General features: G+C 44.4%; 2 protein-coding genes across 4 annotated transcripts in view; both read left to right on the forward strand.

Annotated features, from left to right (window-relative positions):
- The first annotated feature begins 2,615 nt into the window (after window positions 1-2,615).
- On the forward strand, window positions 2,616-17,772 carry LOC129853726 (B-cell linker protein-like). Of its 2 annotated transcripts, none has more exons than XM_055920073.1 (19): window positions 2,616-2,774; window positions 5,483-5,508; window positions 5,596-5,630; window positions 5,816-5,856; window positions 5,957-6,050; window positions 6,237-6,331; window positions 6,435-6,498; window positions 7,712-7,822; window positions 8,123-8,151; window positions 8,364-8,400; window positions 8,599-8,677; window positions 8,955-8,982; window positions 9,180-9,210; window positions 9,397-9,502; window positions 14,608-14,645; window positions 15,194-15,237; window positions 15,422-15,490; window positions 16,243-16,444; window positions 16,854-16,942. In XM_055920073.1, exons 1-18 carry the CDS (start codon window positions 2,766-2,768, stop codon window positions 16,435-16,437), a joined length of 1,131 nt encoding a protein of 376 aa, XP_055776048.1. In that variant the 5' UTR covers window positions 2,616-2,765; the 3' UTR covers window positions 16,438-16,444; window positions 16,854-16,942. The 2 variants fall into 2 exon arrangements, with proteins under 2 accessions (XP_055776048.1, XP_055776047.1); XM_055920072.1 differs by having other exon boundaries at window positions 2,620-2,774; window positions 16,243-16,401; window positions 16,854-17,772.
- A 1,237-nt stretch (window positions 17,773-19,009) lies between these two features.
- The window catches only part of LOC129853727 (clathrin heavy chain 1-like), a 38,595-nt gene continuing 36,804 nt past the window's right edge, over window positions 19,010-20,800 (forward strand). Inside the window, exon 1 of one of the 2 annotated variants that reach the window (XM_055920074.1) lies at window positions 19,010-19,442. In XM_055920074.1, coding sequence (XP_055776049.1) covers window positions 19,401-19,442 — 42 coding nt within the window. In that variant the 5' untranslated portion in view covers window positions 19,010-19,400. The remainder of the gene's footprint in view (window positions 19,443-20,800) is intronic. The other variant, XM_055920075.1, reaches the window with a different exon arrangement.

The following is a 20,800-nucleotide window of genomic DNA, read 5'->3' on the forward strand; positions in this document are numbered from 1 at the left end:
CCACGGTGACTGTACGTACATACCCCAACCAGAAGCCATGGATTACAGGCAACATTCGCACTGAGCTAAAGGGTAGAGCTGCCGCTTTCAAGGGGCGGGACTCTAACCTGGAAGCTTAAAAGAAATCCCGCTATGCCCTCCGATGAACCATCAAACAGGCAAAGCGTCTGTAACGGCTGTCATATTCTTCCTCCACCTCGGACGAGGAGAGGCGAGAAGGATCGGACCAATACGCGGAGTGGGTAGTGCTCATGATGATTTATTATATCGAAACTGAACACTAACATGAAACAAAATAACAAATAGAATACAACCGAAAACAGTCCCGTGTGGCACGAATACTAACACGAAAGACAAACACCCACAAAACACACGTGAAACCCCGGCTGTCTTAGTATGATTCTCAATCAGGGACAACGATTGACAGCTGCCTCTGATTGAGAATCATACCAGGCCGAACACAAAATCCCAACATAGAAAATCACACATAGACAAACCCACCCAACTCACGCCCTGACCAACTAAATAAATACAAGACAAAGGAAAACAGGTCAGGCACGTGACAGCGTCAATACAGGACTAAGATCAAATCGTACTACACCGGCTCCGATGCTTGTCAGATGTGGCAGGGCTTGCAAACTATTACAGACTACAAAGGGAAGCACAGGCGAGAGCTGCCCAGTGACACAAGCCTACCAGACGAGCTAAATAACTTTTATGCTCGCTTCGAGGCAAGTAACACTGAAACATGCATGAGAGTATCAGCTGTTCTGGATGACTGTGTGATCACTCTCTCCGGAGCCGATGTGAGTAAGACCTTTAAACAGGTCAAATTTCATAAGGCCGCAGTGCCAGATGGATTACCAGGACGTGAACACAGAGCATGCTCTGACCAACTGGCAAGTGTCTTCACTGACATTTTCAACCTCTCCCTGTCTGGGTCTGTAATACCAACATGTTACAAGCAGACCACCATAGTCCCTGTGCCCAAGAACACTAAGGTAACCCGCCTAAATGACTACCGACCTGTAGCACTCACGTCTGTTGCCATGAAATCCACATCACCAACAAACTAACATGGTCCAAGCACACCAAGAAAGTAATGACAAAACCTATTCCCCTAAGGAGACTGAAAAGATTTGGCACGGGTCCTCAGATCCTCAAAAGGCTTCACAGCTGCACCATCGAGAGCATCCTGATGGGTTGCATCACTACCTGGTATGGCAACTGCTCGGCCCCCGATCGCAAAGCACTACAGAGGGTAGTGCGTACGGCCCAGCACATCACCAGGACCTCTATACCAGGAGGTGTCAGAGGAAGGCCCTAAAAATTGTCAAAGACTTCAGCCATAGACTGTTCTCTCCGCTACTGCATGGCAAGCGGTACCGGAGCGCAAAGTCAAGGTCCAAGAGGCTTCTAAACAGCTTCTACCCCAAGCCATAAGACTACTGAACAGCTAATCAGATGTCTACCCAGACTATTTGCATTTCCCCCCCCCCCGCCCCACCCTCTTCCACGCTGCTGTTACTCTCTGTTATTATTTTTAATAACTCTACCTACATGTACGTATTACCTCAATTACCTCGACACCGCTGCCCCCGCACATTGACTCTGTACTGGTACCCCCTGTATATAGCCCCGCTATTGTTATTTACTGCTGCTCTTCAATTATTTGTTATTCTTATCTCTTCGTTTTTTGGGGGGTATTGTCTTAAAACTACATTGTTGGTTATTAAGGGCTTGTAAGTAAGCATTTCACTGTAAGGTCTACACCTGTTGTATTCGGCGCATGTGACAAATAACATTTGATTTGATTTGATTTCATATGACAAGGATTAAAAGGGATTTGCCAGTAGATTGTTGACTTGATTCATGATGATGACTGCTAGCTAAGATTTTGAAAGTAAGATGTTGACATGATCAGTCCAATAAAAGCTACTGTACATATAACATGATTTGACATAATTTTATCTGTGGCCAATGACCTTGAGCCTTCCTGGATGGGCACTTCTAATATATCTCTATGGCAGTACCCAAGTGGCTAGAATTTGTAGCTCTACCCTTAGACTTGGCCTTGACGTAGTGTCCCCATGAGTGACAGAACGCTGAGCAAATTATGGCGCAATGCTCCATATTTTCTGCTGGCTTGCCCCACCACCACTGAATCACCTGCATTTTGGAGCTGTCTTACTCAAGAAAACAAAAAAGAGACCATGTTTGTATACGGCTTTATTAACTAAATTATATATATTTTTATACATTGTTTGCAAACTAATATGTGACACGTATTAATGCCAAAATAACATCTATCAAAAATAAAAATGGCTAAAAATGCGGGGCTCAAAACAGGTGCCCTGAACTACCCCACCTGCCCTGAATGACGGGTCTCCACTGGACAGCCTGGTCTCAGAAGTTAAAGTGCGCTCTTCCTTATACTGCATATAGGACCATAAAACTTTACTGATTCAACATTATGCTGGGGAAAAATTTAACTTTAACATTTATTTAGTTTTTTTTAGCGACAGCCAGGCAACAAGTAGGCTAGGCTGTAAACCAGGTGGCACTTAGCAGTCAGAGTGACGGAGTGGAATGCAAATGATCAGAGAGAGAGAGAGAGAGAGAGGCGCATCAGGACTGTTGTAGCTGCTAGCCTAACTGTTCATAGTTCAGTGTTCCTTGTCCCGCTCTTACTCTAATGTGTATTTGCATCTGAGGCCAGCAACAAAGGAATTTCCTCATGAGTTGAGAAGAGAGACTCCAAAATTATGACAATGGTAACGTACAGTTTCAATTTGTTACCTTCTGAAAATAATCAGACAATAATAGAACATACAAACTTTAGAACATTTAAACGTTGTACAGACCTCTCACTTTGCGGCGATAAAAGGAAATTACACATAGCCCAATTTGCATATAACATTGCAACAAATTGTTCAGAAACGTAGAAATACAGTAGTAGGCTACCTTCATTACGGAATGGAGAACTGTGAGGATTGTTATAATGATGAGTCATACACTTTTACAGTGTTATACAGTGTGGACTTTCACTTTTCGTACAGTGGCTTTGTTGTTGATCAAGTAAACGGTGTCACCTGCTCCCAGTTATTGCGTTCAATTGCTCTGCTACACAAACTCCCAACATCAACAGTCACAGCTGTGTAATGCCGAAGATTAGAATGTTTACCAGTCATTAAAATCATTCCCTAAATGAAAGGTTTTCACTGCAACATGTCCATGCGCATCAATAGTGCGCATCAATTATTTATTTGTTATTAAATAATGATACCTGTAGTGATTGAAAGGGAACAGCTGATGCAGGGTTTGAGATCCATTGGTGTTTTCAGGGGTATGCGCCAATAATATCTCCTTTCTCCTGAAGTGTACACTCGTTCACTACTCCACACAAATGTAAAAGTATAGGATTGGGCTAGAGAGAGAGTTTCCACCATATTTCTTATATCAGTCATTATCTTTTAAATCAGTGAAGGTAAGTGAAGAAGTGCACACTTCGGGAAGATGATGAGATATTGGAATGTGGCCAGAGGGAGCCACAACCACCTGATCTGTGCCAGAAAGGTGCTGACCTCTTGGAAGAGGTCGTAGTAGCGACGATTACATACTGGGAGGCTATCTGGCCTAGTAGTATTGAAGTCCATGGTAGCTAAGAGTTTTGCTTGTACAATAGTAAGGTGCCATGATGTGAAATACACTGTAAGATAAACCTCTAGAAAATAGTTACCCAATACATGTATGGCTGTACCATTGCACTTTACTAGGCAGAACCAGAAGCCAGCACACCTGTGAGCAGCTTAGCATTAGCCAGTGCAACTGCACTGTGCTCTGTCCCTGTTTGCATCAGATACTGTTTGCATAGTCACACGGCCATTTCCCTTTTCTACTGGTGGTTTATGGTCTCCCACGGTCCATAACAATGTCCTTTTCTGTGGTCACTATCACTCTCCCTTGCTTAAAGGGCTAGCTCAGAACACAATCATAAATGTATCGTTTTCATATCATAGATGTTGTCAAGCCGAGCTCATTCTTGAACACATTGCCTGCTCCCTTCTCGAAAATTAGACTGGGATTTTCATACTGGGTGAAAAACAAGAGATTGCTATTTGAAATTGTTTACGCAGATACTGTTAATTGGATAATGAACATGCGTGACAGATTTAAACTCTGCTGCCTGGGACACAAACAATAACAAAGTAAGGAATCCTCAGCTTACTTGCTGTATTTGCTGTACTTTTATTTATTTCGTAATCAACATGTTGCGGTCTTTCTTGGTCTATATACAAACTACTTCAAAGGTAGGAAAGACATGAGTTATTCAATTAACAACACTAAACAGGACATGCCAATGATTTAAGACGTGTCAGGACATGAATATGTTATAGACGGCGCCTAGGACTGTAACAATGGGGGAAATTATATTCAAAGTAGTGTCGACCTGAGGCATAGATATCAGTTATGACTCATGACATCTTCCTTTCCACTAATTAAACAGACCTACAGCTTGCTAACCATAATGCCAGAGGATCCCTGCAGTCTATAAAATGTTCATTGAATGATTAGTTGATAGATTGACTGATAGATTCATTGATTGATAATGACACTGTTTAAGTAATGGGATGCAGTAGAACAGAAAATTGATTTGTTTGCTAAAGAGAGACTTTATCAAAGACCATGTGGGCTGGCTTTGTTCATTATCAATGTTGACGCACAGGATATCTAAACATTAACCAGATGAATCAACTCAAACTGTTCTTCTCTTGCCTTCTCCCCCCCCCTCCTCTCTCCCATATCCACTCTCACCCCCCCCCCTCCCATATCCACTCTCCCCGTCTCACTTTCCCCTTTCCCTCCCCCTCTCTACTTCTGAGATAATTTACATCAGTCCTTCCTCTCCTCTCTGACCTGCCATGCTGTGAAAACACAGCCAAGTACACTTCCTGGTTTAAGTCATCTGTTTCATCACGGGGACAGTGTGCCACACATTACAGCCTCAATTATCCTCCTCTCCCAGATACACACATTGATGTGGCTTCACTAGATCATTTGTCATTTGTGTAAATAGTTTCTTTCACCTAGTATAAAAGATGTCTTTTAGATTGTTGGACATTTAAATTCCCAATATTCCCCTGTGGTAGTTTGTGATAGTTTGTCATCTTCAAAGTTGTTTCATTCTAATTTATTCTGACCTGAGGTCTTGGCTTTGGATTAAAGCTCTTTTGTCTAGCTTAGTGACCTTCGGTAGATAAATCAGTCATTGACACAGCCTGTGTAATAGCTCTGATAGCGAGTCTGATGGGAGAGTTAATTACATGTAAATATCTGGGATGGGCCAGACATACAGTATAACGGCACCGTTTATCGTATGATGTCACACAACCGGTATAAAAACGATAGTGTTGAGATTGCATCGTGACTGCGTTCGTGTGTGTGCTACAGACTTCACAGTCAATTCTGTTTTCTTTTTCAGAGTTTCTTTGGAAAATTCAAGAACCTGTAAGTAGCCTACAGTGTAGATAAACGTTTTGTTCGTCAGTCTTATATGACACCGCACGCAAGTAACATTTCTCTTCTTCATTACAGACACAGTGGGCCTCCAGCTCCACCCAAAAGAATAGGTGAGCCTTCAGGAAATCCCCCTTATTATGCTCGTTGTAATAGGGTTCCTCTTTGTGGAAGTTGTAATGTAATGTGCTTCTTCTGCTCTCTCCCTCATCGCTCTACCGCTCTTCTCCCCAACTTCTCTCTCTCTTTCTCCATCCCCCTTCTCTACTTTCTCTCTGTCTCTATTTATTTGTTTCAGAAAACAGTGCGGGGTACGGTGGCTGGCCAGAAGACGAGTTTGTAAGTAGAAAGACACACACATACACACGGACCCAGACTGACACGCCAATGGATACTTTGTTGTGAGAGGTCCTGTGTGGTCTTCTTGTGTGTATCACAGGACGATGAGGATGGGAACACATATGAGGCTCCCCCCTGTGAGCGACCGGCCATGAAGGTTCCTCCCAGACATGTGGAGGAGAACGTTTATTTGGGTAACACCACCACTGTAGACTATCATTCTCATTTGAGATTTGCTCAAATCTGACTTTCATGGAAAGTATGCATTGATGCCAATGGGAGTTTGGTGCGTGGATCTCAAGTTATAATTTGTATGTATTGTTTTGAGGTGTGTTTTCATGAAAACACAATTTTTTTTTTGCTGTTTTTGTGTTCCACAGATAGCTCTTCAGAGAGGTCCAATCGTGTTCTTCCCAAAAGGCAGGCAGCTCCGCCCCCAAGGCCAGCCAAGATGGCGCCCATGGGCAAAGCATCGGTAAACTATCAGAGTATCAATGCCCATGCCTACCTCTGACTAGCATGTCTCTGTGTGTCTGCATACCTTTAGTGTTATTTAATGTTGTCTTTTCCCTCTATAGAAACAGCAGCCTCACCATCAGCCTGACCCTGAGGAGTTCTACATTGACCCCAACACCAAGAAACGTGAGACACCTCTCTCTATCCCCGTCTCTCTATCCTCCTCTCTCTATTCTCATTTCTCTATCCTCCCCTCTCTCTATCCCCATCTCTCCATCCTCCCCTCTCTATCCTCCTCTCTCTATCATCTTCTCTCTATCTTCTTCTCTCTATCCTCTTCTCTCTATCCTCCTCTATCTTCTTCTCTCTATCCTCCTCTCTATCCTCCCCTCTATCCTCCCCTCTCTGTTCTCTTCTCTCTATCCTCTCCTCTCTCTATCCTCCTTTCTCTGTCCTCTGTTCTCCTCTCTCTGTCCTCTTCTATCTATCCTCCTCTCTCTATCATCTTCTCTCTATCCTCCTTTCTCTATCCTTCTTTCTTTGTCCTCCTTTCTCTGTCCTCCCCTCTCTGTCCTCCCCTCTCTGTCCTCTTCTCTCTATCCTCCCCTGTCTAACATCCTCTCTCTATCCTCCCCTCTCTCTATCTCTATCCTCCTCTCTGTACTCTTCCTGCTCTGAGGACGCGGCTGGGGATGCCGTCTGTGCCGGCAGCCTTGCGATGGTTAACACGTTTAAATGTTTTACTCACGTTGGCTGCAGTGAAGGAAGGTTTTGGTAGCGGGCCGTGTCAGTGACACTGTGTTGTCCTCAAAGCGAGCAAAGAAGTTGTTTAGTTTGTCTGGGAGCAAGACATCGTGGTCCGCGGCAGGGCTGGTTTTACTTTTGTAGTCCATGATTGACTGTAGACCCTGCCACATACCTCTCGTGTCTGAGCCGTTGAATTGCAACTCTACTTTGTCTCTATACTGACGCTTAGCTTGTTTGATTGCCTTGAGGGAATAGCTACACTGTTTGTATTCGGTCATGTTTCTGGTCACCTTGCCCTGATTAAAAGCAGTGGTTCGCGCTTTCAGTTTTGCACGAATGCTGCCATCAATCCACGGTTTCTGGTTGGGGAAGGTTTTAACAGTCACTGTGGGTACAACATCACCAATGCACTTGCTAATAAACTCGCTCACCGAATCAGCGTATTCATATCCTGGATGGGTGGGAGTTTCTCCTAAATGATGATTGTGTATTTTAAATCTGGATATGAATTGTGCCCTATACATAGATGTGAATATTGATTGATGAAAAGGTGAAAAAGGTCATGTAATTCTTGAGGCATGTATTGTACAGGAGAATTAACAAACCAGTAAGTTAAGTTTGAATGGTCAAGCTTCCCTCTCTCTCTCTCTAGCTCCTGAGGTAGACAGGAAGGAGAAGCCAGGGAAAAGGTCTACTCCTAAGAAGTCTGCCCCTCCTCCTTCCCGCCCTGCCCCTGCTCCCACCCCTCCCCCTGCAGAGGAAGGTAAATGCTACAGTTACAGGTCTAGTTCCTGCCCGACTAGTAATTTAGGTGCAAGCAGTGCATTACATCAACCAATGGTTGCATTCCAAGTCATCGACTGTGCATAGCTGATATGTTAAATACCTATCCAGTTGTTGTAAGATCTGGCATGCATCTGCAATGTAGACGTGCAGGATCTCGACCAATAATCATACCCTGGAACCCTGATAGGACATTGGTGCTATTACATCAAGTCACCACTAGAGGTATGTGTGATACTGCAACAGCATCAGCCTCTGTTTTCTCTGTTATGCATTGCAGATGTCTACCTGGATCCTAATGAAGGACAGGTGAGCCCAACACATCGTTAACAGACAGAGCCTCACCCCTACCTCCAGCCCCCAAACCTTAGCCTTTTTATCCGCTGTACCCTTTTAACACATTCTTGATGGTCAATCAGTATATTCATAGTTTCATAGGGCCATGGTTGGTCTGGTTTCTGGACAATTTCTAATTCGGCCAGAGAGAGGTGATTAATATGCGTGTTGTGTCTCTGTTTCAGGCAGACAGTGATGACCTGTATCTGGAGCCCACAGCAGGTCAGTTACTCCTGTAGACCCACTAATACAGCCTCAGTGTCAATGCATTTATACTGAGGTTTTGACTAGAGAATATATTTTACATGAGATAAAGAGACAGGACATGAATTCCAAATGATTAAAGAAAAAACGTATTTAGCTTATTTTGAGAAAAAAAATCCTTGGCACTGTCAAAAATAAGTACTCCTGTTTCTCCAGCTTGCCCCCCTGCTCCTCGCGGGCCCATAAGGATGCCCCTCCTACCCAAGACAGCAATTGCCCCTCCCCCCATGCCCATGTGAGTACACCTGTCAAGACATGAGATGAAAAATGCACAAAATCATCTTGGTGTAATTTAGGTGTATATCACCACTTCCATTCTTTTCATAGTTATGCAAATGCAATAACTGCATTTCAATTCACCTCCTGAATTGACTACGTTAAACTGGCCTTGACACCATCCCTGAAACCAGTGCCATTCTATGTCATGAGAGAAGCCATGTTATTGTTTTTTAGTTTTGTTTGACATGCGATATCAGCTCAATCCCATTGTGTCTGTCTGTCTGTCTCTGTAGAAAACCTCCAGTGCCCAGAGCCAAGTCGGTGAGTTTCTCCATCCATTCTCGCACATTATTTAACACACCACGGGCACATGATTTAACACATCACACCACTGGCCGGTTTCTAACACAGAATTTGCCTATTTCAGAGATTCTCCACTGAACATGTTTTTTAGTGCAGGAGTGTAGGCCTTATCTGTGTCCACATTTGAATGAGTTTCACACTTTCCTGCATTCCAGAGTTCTCTACTGGTCAGTGAGGCAAAGACAGGTAAGTGAAACTACATTCTGTCTGACTAAAAATAGATGGATCATGAGGATAATGTCTGCATCCCAAATGGCCTATTCCCTACATGCACTACTTTTGACCAGAGGGAACTGAGTGCCATTTGGAACAAAACCATGAAGTGAAAATGCAGAACCTGGTCCATTGCTGTGTTTCTGTGACCCTCCCCAGCTCCTCCGCCCGATGTGAAACGCTCCACGTTCCCTGGCAAGCTGCCCCCACCCACCCTTGGCATCAAACCCTCCCTCCCCGCATCCCTAAAGGAACCCAAACCCAGGTGAGGCTTGGGAACACAGGCACCCTCACAGCACTATGCATGTACACACTGGATGAGACCACGCTATACGCTGCAAGAACATACATGTTTTATATGTGTTAAACATGTTAAGCAGGTTCATGCTTTATGAACTTTCAGTCCTGTACAAGCAGCAACAGTCAAACACATGGATACTACTTACTATTGCCTGATAACGATTTCCATTCTGTTGAGGTCTATGAAGAGGATCTTATGTTTGAAGTGTTAAGATGGCGCCGAAGAAGATGACTGACGTGTTACATGCTCCTAACCAACTGTGCTATTTTGTTAGTTTTTTTGTATTGTCTGTAACTTATTTTGTACATAATGTTGCTGCTACCGTCTCTTATGGACATCAGAACAGCGATTATTCACCTCGAACTGGAAGAAGCTTTTTCCTTTCACGAGTCCGACGAGAAGGATATACTGCTTTCCCGGGAACAGGCCCAAATCCCCGTCATTTGCGTGAAGTAAAGACGAAGGAAAAGGGGGCGCAGGTCAGGCTGCCTTCTGAGAATCCGTAGGCAAGCAAGTAAAACTCCCACTGCCATCCGTTCTACTGGCTAACGTGCAATCATTGGAAAATCAAATTGATGACCTACGATTACGACTATCCTACCAACGGGACATGAAAAACGGGAATATCTTATGTTTCACTGAGTCATGGCTGAACGACGACACGGATAATATAGAGCTGGCGGGATTTTCCATGCACCGGCAGAACAGAGAAGAAGCTTTGTCATGTAAGACGAGGGGTGAGGGTGTGTGTCTTTTTGTCAATAACAGTTGGTGCGTGATGGATATTAATATTAACTCATTATTAATATTAAAAAAGTCTTGAGGTATTGCTCGAGTACTCGAGTACCTTATGATAAGCTGTAGACCAGACTATCTACCAAGAGAGTTCTCATCTTTATTATTCGAAGCCGTCTATTTGCCACCACAGACCGATGCTGGCACGAAGACAGCAACTCAACCAACTCTATAAGGCCATAAGCAAACAAGAAAATGCTCATCCAAAAGCAGCACTCCTATTAGCTGGGGACTTTAATACTAGATAGACCACCTTTACTCCACACACAGAGATGCATACAAAGCTCTCCCCCGCCCTCCATTTGGCAAATCTGACCATAATTCTATCCTCCTGATTCCTGCTTACAAGCAAAAACTAAAGCAGGAAGTACCAGTGACCTGCTCAGTATGGAAGTGGTCAGATGATGTGGATGCTACGGTACAGGACTGCTTTGCTAGTACAGACTGGAATATGTTCCGGGATTCATCCAATGACATTGAGGAGTATACCACCTCAGTCATCAGCTTCATCAATAAGTGCATCGACGACTTCGTCCCCACTGTGACCGTACGTACATATCCCAACCAGAAGCCATGGATTGCAGGCAACATCCGCAGCGAGCTAAAGGCTAGAGCTGCCGCTTTCAATGAGCGGGACACTAATCCGGATGCTTATAAGAAGTCCCGCTATGCCCTCAGATGAACCATCAAACAATTAAACAGGCAATACAGGATTAAGATTGAATCCTACTACACCGGCTCTGACGCTCGTCGGATGTGGCAGGGCTTGAAAACTATTATGGACTACAAAGGGAGACCCAGACGCGAGCTGCCCAGTGACACGAGCATACCAGACGAGCTAAATGCAAGCAACACTGAAGCATGCACGAGAGCACCAGCTGTTCTGGATGACTGTGTGATAACGCTCTCGGTAGCCGATGTGAACAAGACCTTTAAACAGGTCAACATTCACAAAGCCGCGGGGCCAGACGGATTACCAGGACGTGTACTCAAAGCTTGCACGAACCAACTGGCAAGTGACATTGACATTTTCAATCTCTCCCTGACCGAGTCTATAATACCTAAACTCAGCAAAAAAAGAAAAATCCCTTTTTCAGGACCCTGTCTTTCATAGATAACTCGTAAAAATCCAAATAACTTCACAGATCTTCATTGTAAAGGGTTTAAACACTGTTGCCCATGCTTGTTCAATGAACCATAAACCATTAATGAACATGCACCTGTGGAACGGTTGTTAAGACACTAACAGCAATTAAGGTCACAGTTATGATAATTTAGGACACTAAAGAAGCCTTTCTACTGACTCTGAAAAACACCAAAAGAAAGATGCCCAGGGTCCCTGCTCATCTGCGTGAACATGCCTTAGGCATGCTGCAAGGAGGCATGAGGACTGCAGATGTGGCCAGGGCAATTAATTACAATGTCTGTACTGTGAGACGCCTAAGACAGCGCTACAGGGATACAGGATGGATAGCTGATCGTCCTCGCAGTGGCAGACCACGTGTAACAACGCACAGGATCGGTACATCTGAACATCACACCTGTGGGACAGGTACATGATGGCAACAACAACTGCCCGAGTTACACCAGGAATGCACAAGCCCTCCATCAGTGCTCAGACTGTCCGCAATAGGCTGAGAGAGGCTGGACTGAGGGCTTGTAGGCCTGTTGTAGGCTTGTAGGCCTGTTGTAAAGCAGGTCCTCACCAGACATCACCGGCAACAACGTTGCCTATGGGCACACACCCACCGTCTCTGGACCAGACAGGACTGGCAAAGAGTGCTCTTCACTTACGAGTCGCGGTTTTGTTTTACCAGGGGTGATGGTCGGATTTCCGTTTATCATTGAAGGAATGAGCGTTACACCGAGGCCTGTACTATGGAGCGGGATCGATTTGGAGGTGGAGGGTCCGTCATGGTCTGGGGCGGTGTGTCACAGCATCATCGGACTGAGCTTGTTGTCATTGCAGGCAATCTCAACGCTGTGTGTTACAGGGAAGACATCCTCCTCTCTCATGTGGTACCCTTCCTGCAGGCTCATCCTGATATGACCCTCCAGCATGACAATGCCACTAGCCATACTGCTCATTCTGTGCATGATTTCCTGCAAGACAGGAATGTCAGTGTTCTGCCATGGCCAGCGAAGAACCCAGATCTCAATCCCATTGAGCACGTCTGGGACCTGTTGGATCGGAGGGTGAGGGCTAGGGCCATTCCCCCCCAGAAATGTATGGGAACTTGCAGGTGCCTTTGTGGAAGAGTGGGGTAACATCTCACAGCAAGAACTGACAAAGCTGGTGTAGTCCATGAGGAGGAGATGCACTGCCGTACTTAATGCAGCTGGTGGCCACACCAGATACTGACTGTTACTTTCGATTTTGACCCCCCCCCCCTTTGTTCAGAGACACATTATTCAATTTATGTTAGTCACATGTCTGTGGAACTTGTTCAGTTTGTCTCAGTTGTTGAATCTTATGTTCATACAAATATTTACACATGTTAAGTTTGCTGAAAAGAAACGCAGTTGACAGTGAGAGGACGTTTCTTTTTTCGCTGAGTTTACATGTTTCAAGCAGACCACCATAGTCCATGTGCCAAAGGTAGCGAAGGTAACCTGCCTAAATGATTACCACCCCGTAGCACTCACGTCGGTAGCCATGAAGTACTTTGAAAGGCTGGTAATGGCTCACATCAACAACATCCTCCCGGATACCCTAGACCCACTCCAATTTGCATACCGCCTCAACAGATCCACAGATGATGCAATCTTAATCGCACTCCACACTGCCCTTTCTCACCTGGACAAAAAGAACACCTATGTGAGAATGCTGTTCATTGACTACAACTCAGCATTCAACACCATAGTGCCCACGAAGCTCATCACTAAGCTAAGGACCCTGGGACTAAACACCTCCCGCTGCAACTGGATTCTGGACTTCCTGACGGGCCGCCCCCAGGTGGTAAGGGTAGGCAACAACACGTCTGCCACGGTGATCCTCAACACTGGGGCCCCTCAGGGGTGTGTACTTAGTCCCCTCCTGTACTCCCTGTTCACCCACGACTGTTTTCCAAACACGACTCCAACACCATCATTAAGTTTGCTGACAACACAACAGTGGTAGGCCTGATCACAGACAACAATGAGTCAGCCTATAGGGAGGAGGTCAGAGAACTGGCAGTATGGTGCCAGGTCAACAACCTCTCCCTCAATGTAAGCAAGACAAAGGAGCTGATTTTGGACTACAGGAAAAGGTGGGCCGAACAGGCCCCCGTTAACATCAACGGGGCTGTAGTGGAGCGGGTCGAGAGTTTCAAGTTCCTTGGTGTTCACATCACCAACGAACTATCATGATCCAAACACACCAAGACAGTCGTAAAGAGGGCACGACAAAACCTTTTCCACCTCAGGAGACTGAAAAGATTTGGCATGGGTCCCCAGATCCTCAAAAAGTTATTTAGCTGAACCATCGAGAGCATCCTGACCGGTTGCATCACCGCCTGGTATGGCAACTGCTCGGCATCTGACGGTAATGCGCTACAGAGGGTAGTGCGTACGGCCCAGTACATCACAGGGGCCAAGTTTGCTGCCATCCAGGACCTATATAATAGGCGGTGTCAGAGAAAAGCATATAAAATTATCAGAGACTCAGGTCACCCAAGTCATAGACTGTTTTCTCTGCTACCGCATGGGAAGCGGTACCGGAGCACCAAGTCTTGGACCAAAAGGCTCCGTAACAGCTTCTACCCCCAAGCCGTAAGACTGCTGAACAATTAATCAAATGGCCACCGGACTATTTACATTGAACCCCCCCCCCCCCCCCCGCCCCCATTTGTTTTGTACACTGCTGCTACTCGCTGTTCATTATCTATGCATAGTCACTTCACCCCTTCCTACATGTACAAATTACCTCAACTAACCTGTACACCCACACACTGACTCGGTACCGGTACCCCCTGTATATAGCCTCGTTATTGTTATGTTATTGCGTTACTTTTTATTATTTTTCCCTTCAGTTTATTTGGTAAATATTTTCTTAACTCTTCTTGAACTGCACTGTTGGTTAAGGGCTTGTAAGTAACCATTTCACCTTAAGTTCTACACTTGTTGTATTCGGTGCATGTGACAAATAAAGTTTGATTTGATCTGTGATAACATAGCTAAGTCTTTGAAGTATGAAGGCCTACTGTTCTTGCGTATTCAATATTGTTGTAGCCACAGGCCTATATTGCTCATAAGCATGTTGGCTAACATTGGACCTGTTGTCTGTGTTGCAGCCCCCCTCCCCCGCCCATTATAGACACTACCGCAGCAGGTAAGAGCATGCTGGGAACAGGACCAGTTTTGGGTCACAGCTGAAGGATAGACAGCCATAGAAATGTAAATAAAGGATGTGTGGTACTCTGAAATGCTCCAACTGTGGTTTGCTAATCAGAGGGAAGGACATCCTTCATTTCTTTACATTTGTGTTGTTTTTCTGTCCACATAATATGAACATGTTGGAGCTGCTTATTGTTCATTTTTCATTACCTATGTGAATTGGAAGCCATTTCCATTATAACGTGAATTATAACATAATTATAACTTGTTTAACCCCGTCATCTAGGGTCACTGTGGCTACTATCAGTAGTGCTGTCCAGCATACTTGTGGCCTTGATTGCAACTACATGCTTTATTTTGAATAGACTGTAGAGCAGGGTTTCCTAAACTCGGTCCTGCTCCCCCGCCCCCAGCTGTGGAGTGCTAGGGCAAAACCCAAACCATGCACCCAGGGGGGGATGGGGGGGAACCAAATTTGGGAAACCCTGCTGTAGAGCACTCTACACGTTGGTCAACAACTCATTATTTCTCTCTATGCCAAAGTTTCTCCCTCTGTTATGAAGACAACCATGCAGGCAGGAAAGGAGGTATGTGTCTTTCCCTCTCATACCGTACCTCTCATGTAACCATGCATAATACAGTGTTAAAGTGCTACAAATGTTGCTGCAAACCTTAGTTAAATGGTGATATACCTGAAGTATGGGGTATCCTTGGATATAACTGTGGTGGCAGGCAGGGGAGGGCATCATAGAGAACTGTGGTGTGTTACAGGAGAAAGAGTGGTTCGCTGGAAACTGCAATAGAAAGACTGCTGAGGACCTCTTACTGCAGATCAACAAGGTGGGATACACACACACTGGAGATGAGCACACACACACAAATGCACACACACACACACACACACACACACACACACACACACACACACACACACACACACACACACACACACACACACACACACACACACACACACACACACACACACACACACACACACACACACACACACACACACAGTTCTTGAAGTACCATATAAAATAAAAACTGAAAATCCCCAGCTCTGAAGGACCTGGCCAATGTGATTCCTGAATCAATATGAATAGTTACAGTTAGTTAGCCAGTATTCCTCAACAGTGAATCAATACTTCATTGATCTATTAGCCTGTCCACTTGGTCCTCTGTGGTTCTCTCCTCTCCTCTCTATGTGTTGCTCAGTAGCTGCTGATGTTTTGTGATTATGTGTTATAATGCTGCTGATTATATGAGTGTATCTGTCTCTGGCCCTTTGTCTTTACTAACACAGCCGACCTGTTTCATTTCACGCTGAAATAGACAAGTAACGATGTGAGAGTAATCTCGGTCGTAACTCCCCTTTATTTGACTGTGTGTGTGTGTGTGCGTGTGTGTGTAGCCTCGGGTTACAGCTGACACATACACACACCATCACTGAGTCTGATTAATCTGTGCTCATTCAAAGACCCTGTGGGTTTTGATACTGATATCCATTCTCTCCTCCCTCCCTCATTCGCTCCGCTCGCCTCCCCTCCTGCTGCCTATTCCTCCCCCCTCTCTCCCTCTCCCTCTTGTAGGACGGGGCATTCCTTATACGTCACAGTTCAGCCCAGAACGCCCGTCAGCCCTACACACTGGCTGTCCTATACAGACAGAAGGTCTATAACATCCCCATCCGCTTTCTGGAGGAGACGCGCGGCTACGCCCTCGGAAAGGAGGGCAAGAAGAACGAGGAGGTGAAGAGGCGGGGGGGAAGAGAGGGAGAGTGCTAAACAAGGGGTAAAATAATGAATCGGTGAAAGAGAATGGGAGGATGAGGACGAGTGTGAGATGGGGGACAGAGAGAGAGATAGAGAGAGAGAGGGGGGAAATGAAAATGTGAGAGGGTAGGGAGGAGGGGAAGAGAGGGATAGGAGAGGGGAAAAGACAGAGGCTACAGGAGGAAAGGAGGATTTGCAAAAATAATTTGCAAAGGGAGAATGTGGGGGGGGGGAAAGAATGAAGAGGTCAGGTGGGATAGAGGGAGGATGTGGGAGGAAAGGAGGATGTGTGGAAAAGAGACGAAGGAATGCAACTTAGTACTGTACTGTAACCTCTGCAATAACTATACTGTAGTAACTCTCTCTCTCTCCCTTCCTCTCTCTCTCTCTTTCCCTCGCTACTCCCTCCCTCCATCTCTCTCTCATAGTTTTTCAGTAGTCTCCAGGAGATCATCTCTCACCACAAGAATAACCAACTGCTGCTGATCGATAGCAAGAGTCAGGCCAAGCACACCACGTATCTCACCCATCCAGCCCATCCATAAACTACATTATCCATAACCCCCACAAAATATATATCACCCACCCAGACTGACAAACTACACTACACTACTATAGGGTGGCAGGTAGCCTAGCGGTTAGAGCGTTGGGCCAGTAACTGAAAGGTCGCTGATTTGAATACCTGAGTCGATAAGGTGAAAATTCGGTCAATGTGCCCTTGAGCAAGGCACCTCATTTGCTCCAGGGCCGCCATGCTACTATTGCTGACCCTGTAAAAAAACACATTTCACTGCACCTGTACATTTCACTTCGCTGTATGTGACAATAAAACTAAATCTTTTCATAACCCACAGAAATGTGTATCTCACCTACACCAGCCCATTCATAAAGTACATTAAATGCTACCATTAATAACTAAATACATTTGATAACTTGGAAATACTACCTTCAATAGTCATGTTCCTCACCGCAACATATCCATTACAAACCCTCGTTTTTGTTTTGTGATGAAAATGGCTAGAAGTGTACATATTACCGTATATCTGTGTACTGTATGTGTTTGTGTTTTAAGTATGCTGTAATTACGTCTGTATGACTTTATTAACCTATTTTTGATTTAAATTAGATTAATTTTAAAATGCTTGCACCTGAATAGAGTAGTGAGTAGTCTATGAAAAGGTATATTCAATACCTGATTCTTGCTCTGACTCTTTATGCAGTGCTTGTTTCAGTGAGGGATGGGCAATTCAATTTTGTGTCTACACCTGTATTGTGACTGAATACTGTGTAAGTGGGCCATCTGTAAGTTTCTATTTATATAATAATATAGTCTGAAATGTTTTGAAATCCTGTTTGTGTTTTATCATTTTGTTGTATTTGCAACACCACAGCGTGAATGGCATTTATTTCCCTCAAAGTTTAAGTTGTTAGTTTAGATCTCCATAAATGCAAGGATTCACTAATTCCACAAATTAACTTTCAAGAAGGCACACCTGTTAATTGAAATGCATTCCAGGTGACTACCTCATGAAGCTGGTTGAGAGAATGCCAAGAGTGTGCAAAGCTGCCATCAAGGCAAAGGGTGGCTATTTGAAGAATCTCAAATATAAAATATATTTTGATTAATTTAACACTTTTTTGGTTAATACATTATTCCATATGTGTTATTTAGTATTTTTGATGTCTTCACTATTATTATACGATGTTGAAAATAGTAAAATTAAGAAAAACCCTTGAATGAGTAGGTGTTCTAAACTACAGGTAACTGCCAAAATAAAGGGAACACCAACATAAAGTGTCAATAAGGCGTTGGGTCACCACAAGCCAGAACAGCTTCAATGCACCTTGGCATGAATTCTACAAGTGTCTGGAACTCTATTGGAGGGATGTGACACCATTCTTCCACGAGAAATTGTTGATGTTGGTGGAAAACGCTCTCAGGGGTTTCTTCAGAATCTTCCATAATTGTTAAATTGGGTTGAGAACTGGTGACTGAGACGGCCATGGCATATAGTTTACATTGTTTTCATGCTCATCAAACCATTCGTGTCCTGCGCATGGGAGCATTGTCATCCTATGAGGAAATAGCCACGGCAGCCAAAATAATGGCATGCCCAGCAGTTTTATACATGACCCTAGGCATGGGATGTTAATTGCTTAATTAACTCAAGAACCACACCTGTGTGGAAGCACCTGCTTCAATATACTTTCTATACCTCATTTACTCAAGTGTTTCTATTATTTTAGAAGTTACCTGTATGTGCACATACATAGCATAAATCAAATCAAATTGTATTGGTCGCATACACATATGCGCATATGTTATTGAAGGTGCATCGAAATGCCTACTCCTACCTTGACTAATACATCATTTAAGTTCCTCTTTTACAATCCCAACATATTTTCTCACTAGTAGACACTTTTCATAGGGTGGGGTAAAGGCATATTCCCAACGTCTCAGCACTTGAGTTTGCAGAAATCGGAAGGGGAGTGGGCGCCTGTCACGTGCCTTTATTTCGACATAGGGAAAATGAAGGGGAAGGGGCAGCGGAGGGGTACATTGAGGACATCCGAAAAAATGTTCTGCATTGGTAGGGTATTTGTGAGGAAATCCTCTTGGTTAGCCGTAGGGCTTATAAGTAGCAAGTGTATTATTTTGTATAATACTGTAACCAACATTAGAGCTTCATAAAACGAGTTATCTCCCAGAGCTAGTGTAATTATGTTTTGGACTATTTTACTTAGCGGAAGCGTAGAGTTTTGGTTCTGGAGTGTTGTTTGGGTGCTACTGAACGAGAGCAGGCAGTGAATTCAGGTGATATCAACGCAAGCCGGCGAGACCCCTGTCATTGCACATCGTATTTTACTTTTGGGGGCGTTTTGGGGACTTTTAATACAATACAACATTCATTCCTCTTCGTGTCCCCTTCCCCTTTCCTTTTCTCCGGACATTTGAAACATAGAAAGCCTCAAGAATGGCCCAGATACTGCCGATACGATTTCAGGAACATCTGCAGGTAAGAAGACTCTAACAGCCCGAAAAAAAACGCAGTACAGATGCATTTTCGCGCAGTTCTTTAGCTTTCCAGGCCCGCACGTAGAAACACAACTACGCATTTAAATGGAATCGTACATGGGGCTGTAGCCTGCAGGGAGAATGCTCAATATAGCCACAGGCCTAGCTAGCTTGTGCAGGGCAGATGATGACTTGATGAAATTGAACAGTCAAATCGTACTGGGAGGCTATAGCCTGCTTACTGCAGACCCGAAAACACAGGCAGTGATTCACGCCGCAGTCTGTTCAAGTGGAAAAACGTCGCTGTCACAACTCAAAGCTCGAAACCGCAGTGTTTTGACACTTTGATGCCGTGATCGCGGCACTGAAGTGCCAAGATTGTTAATTAACCCTACATGACACATCCGATTTAACGAATACGTGTCAAATGTATACAGTTTTACCTCGATAGAATGAGTTAGAGGAAAGTTAATCGGATCGTAAATCATAGCGCTGTCCACTCAACTAGAATCAAGATCTCGTGATAACGGTTTTGGTCATGGTTCTCAATCTGAATCGATTGGTTATTTAGGCTATGTTGCAAGATTTATATGCATAATTAAGGTATTGGCTGTTAGTTAATGAGCTATAGGCCTACACAATTAACTATTGTTAGAATTGAGATAAATGCATGCAGTTATATAAATCTGTCTTTAGGATGTGGCTAGATTATATGGCTTCATATTTTTTAATTAGTAGGCCTTGTTGGAGAACCCACCAGTAAACCTCTCCATATGCGTAATGGATCACCTCAATGCGGTAATGTTGTCAATTTTGGTAACTGCCTAGGCCCAGTTTCTTGGGACCAAAGTGCAAGTATCTTGTGATGCGCTGGTTCATGCCCTACTCTGCTCGTTCCCCCTCCATTCCTACAAATGCATCCATTGAAAGGCAACACACCATTATTTGAGATTTGATCAGGCATGTCTATTAATTGATAGTGGATCCATTTAGTCCTACCCCATGTATGCTGTGCATGGTAGGCCTCTGTGATTCTAGGTGGTTCCAGCCGAGAGAAAAATGCCCGGAATAAACTGAGGATTTTGGGCCTCAAGTTGCTTTGTTTTTTTTCTCCTGAATTGGTATTTACAGCCTCTATGCATTGAACAGTAGAGTATGGGTGGGTTTAGGTATGGATTTACATGCACTGCCATGTAGACACAGATGAGACCGGCTTTGTTGTTTTAACTCTATGTAGAACTACTATAATGCACTACGTATGTGGAGACACCTTCAAATTAGTGGATTCGGCTATTTCTGCCACACCCATTGCTGACAGGTGTATAAAATCGAACACACAGCCATGCAATCTCTATAGAC

Source organism: Salvelinus fontinalis, chromosome 4 (assembly GCF_029448725.1).
Source record: "Salvelinus fontinalis isolate EN_2023a chromosome 4, ASM2944872v1, whole genome shotgun sequence".
NCBI lineage: Eukaryota > Metazoa > Chordata > Actinopteri > Salmoniformes > Salmonidae > Salvelinus > Salvelinus fontinalis.

What these genes read in the sequence shown, in the direction of transcription:
- LOC129853726 (XM_055920072.1), top strand. An exon ending in GGAGGAGAACGTTTATTTGG is followed by an intron (nt 6,051 to 6,236) that starts GTAACACCACCA and finishes TGTGTTCCACAG; the next exon opens with ATAGCTCTTCAGAGAGGTCC. An exon ending in GGTCAGTGAGGCAAAGACAG is followed by an intron (nt 9,211 to 9,396) that starts GTAAGTGAAACT and finishes GACCCTCCCCAG; the next exon opens with CTCCTCCGCCCGATGTGAAA.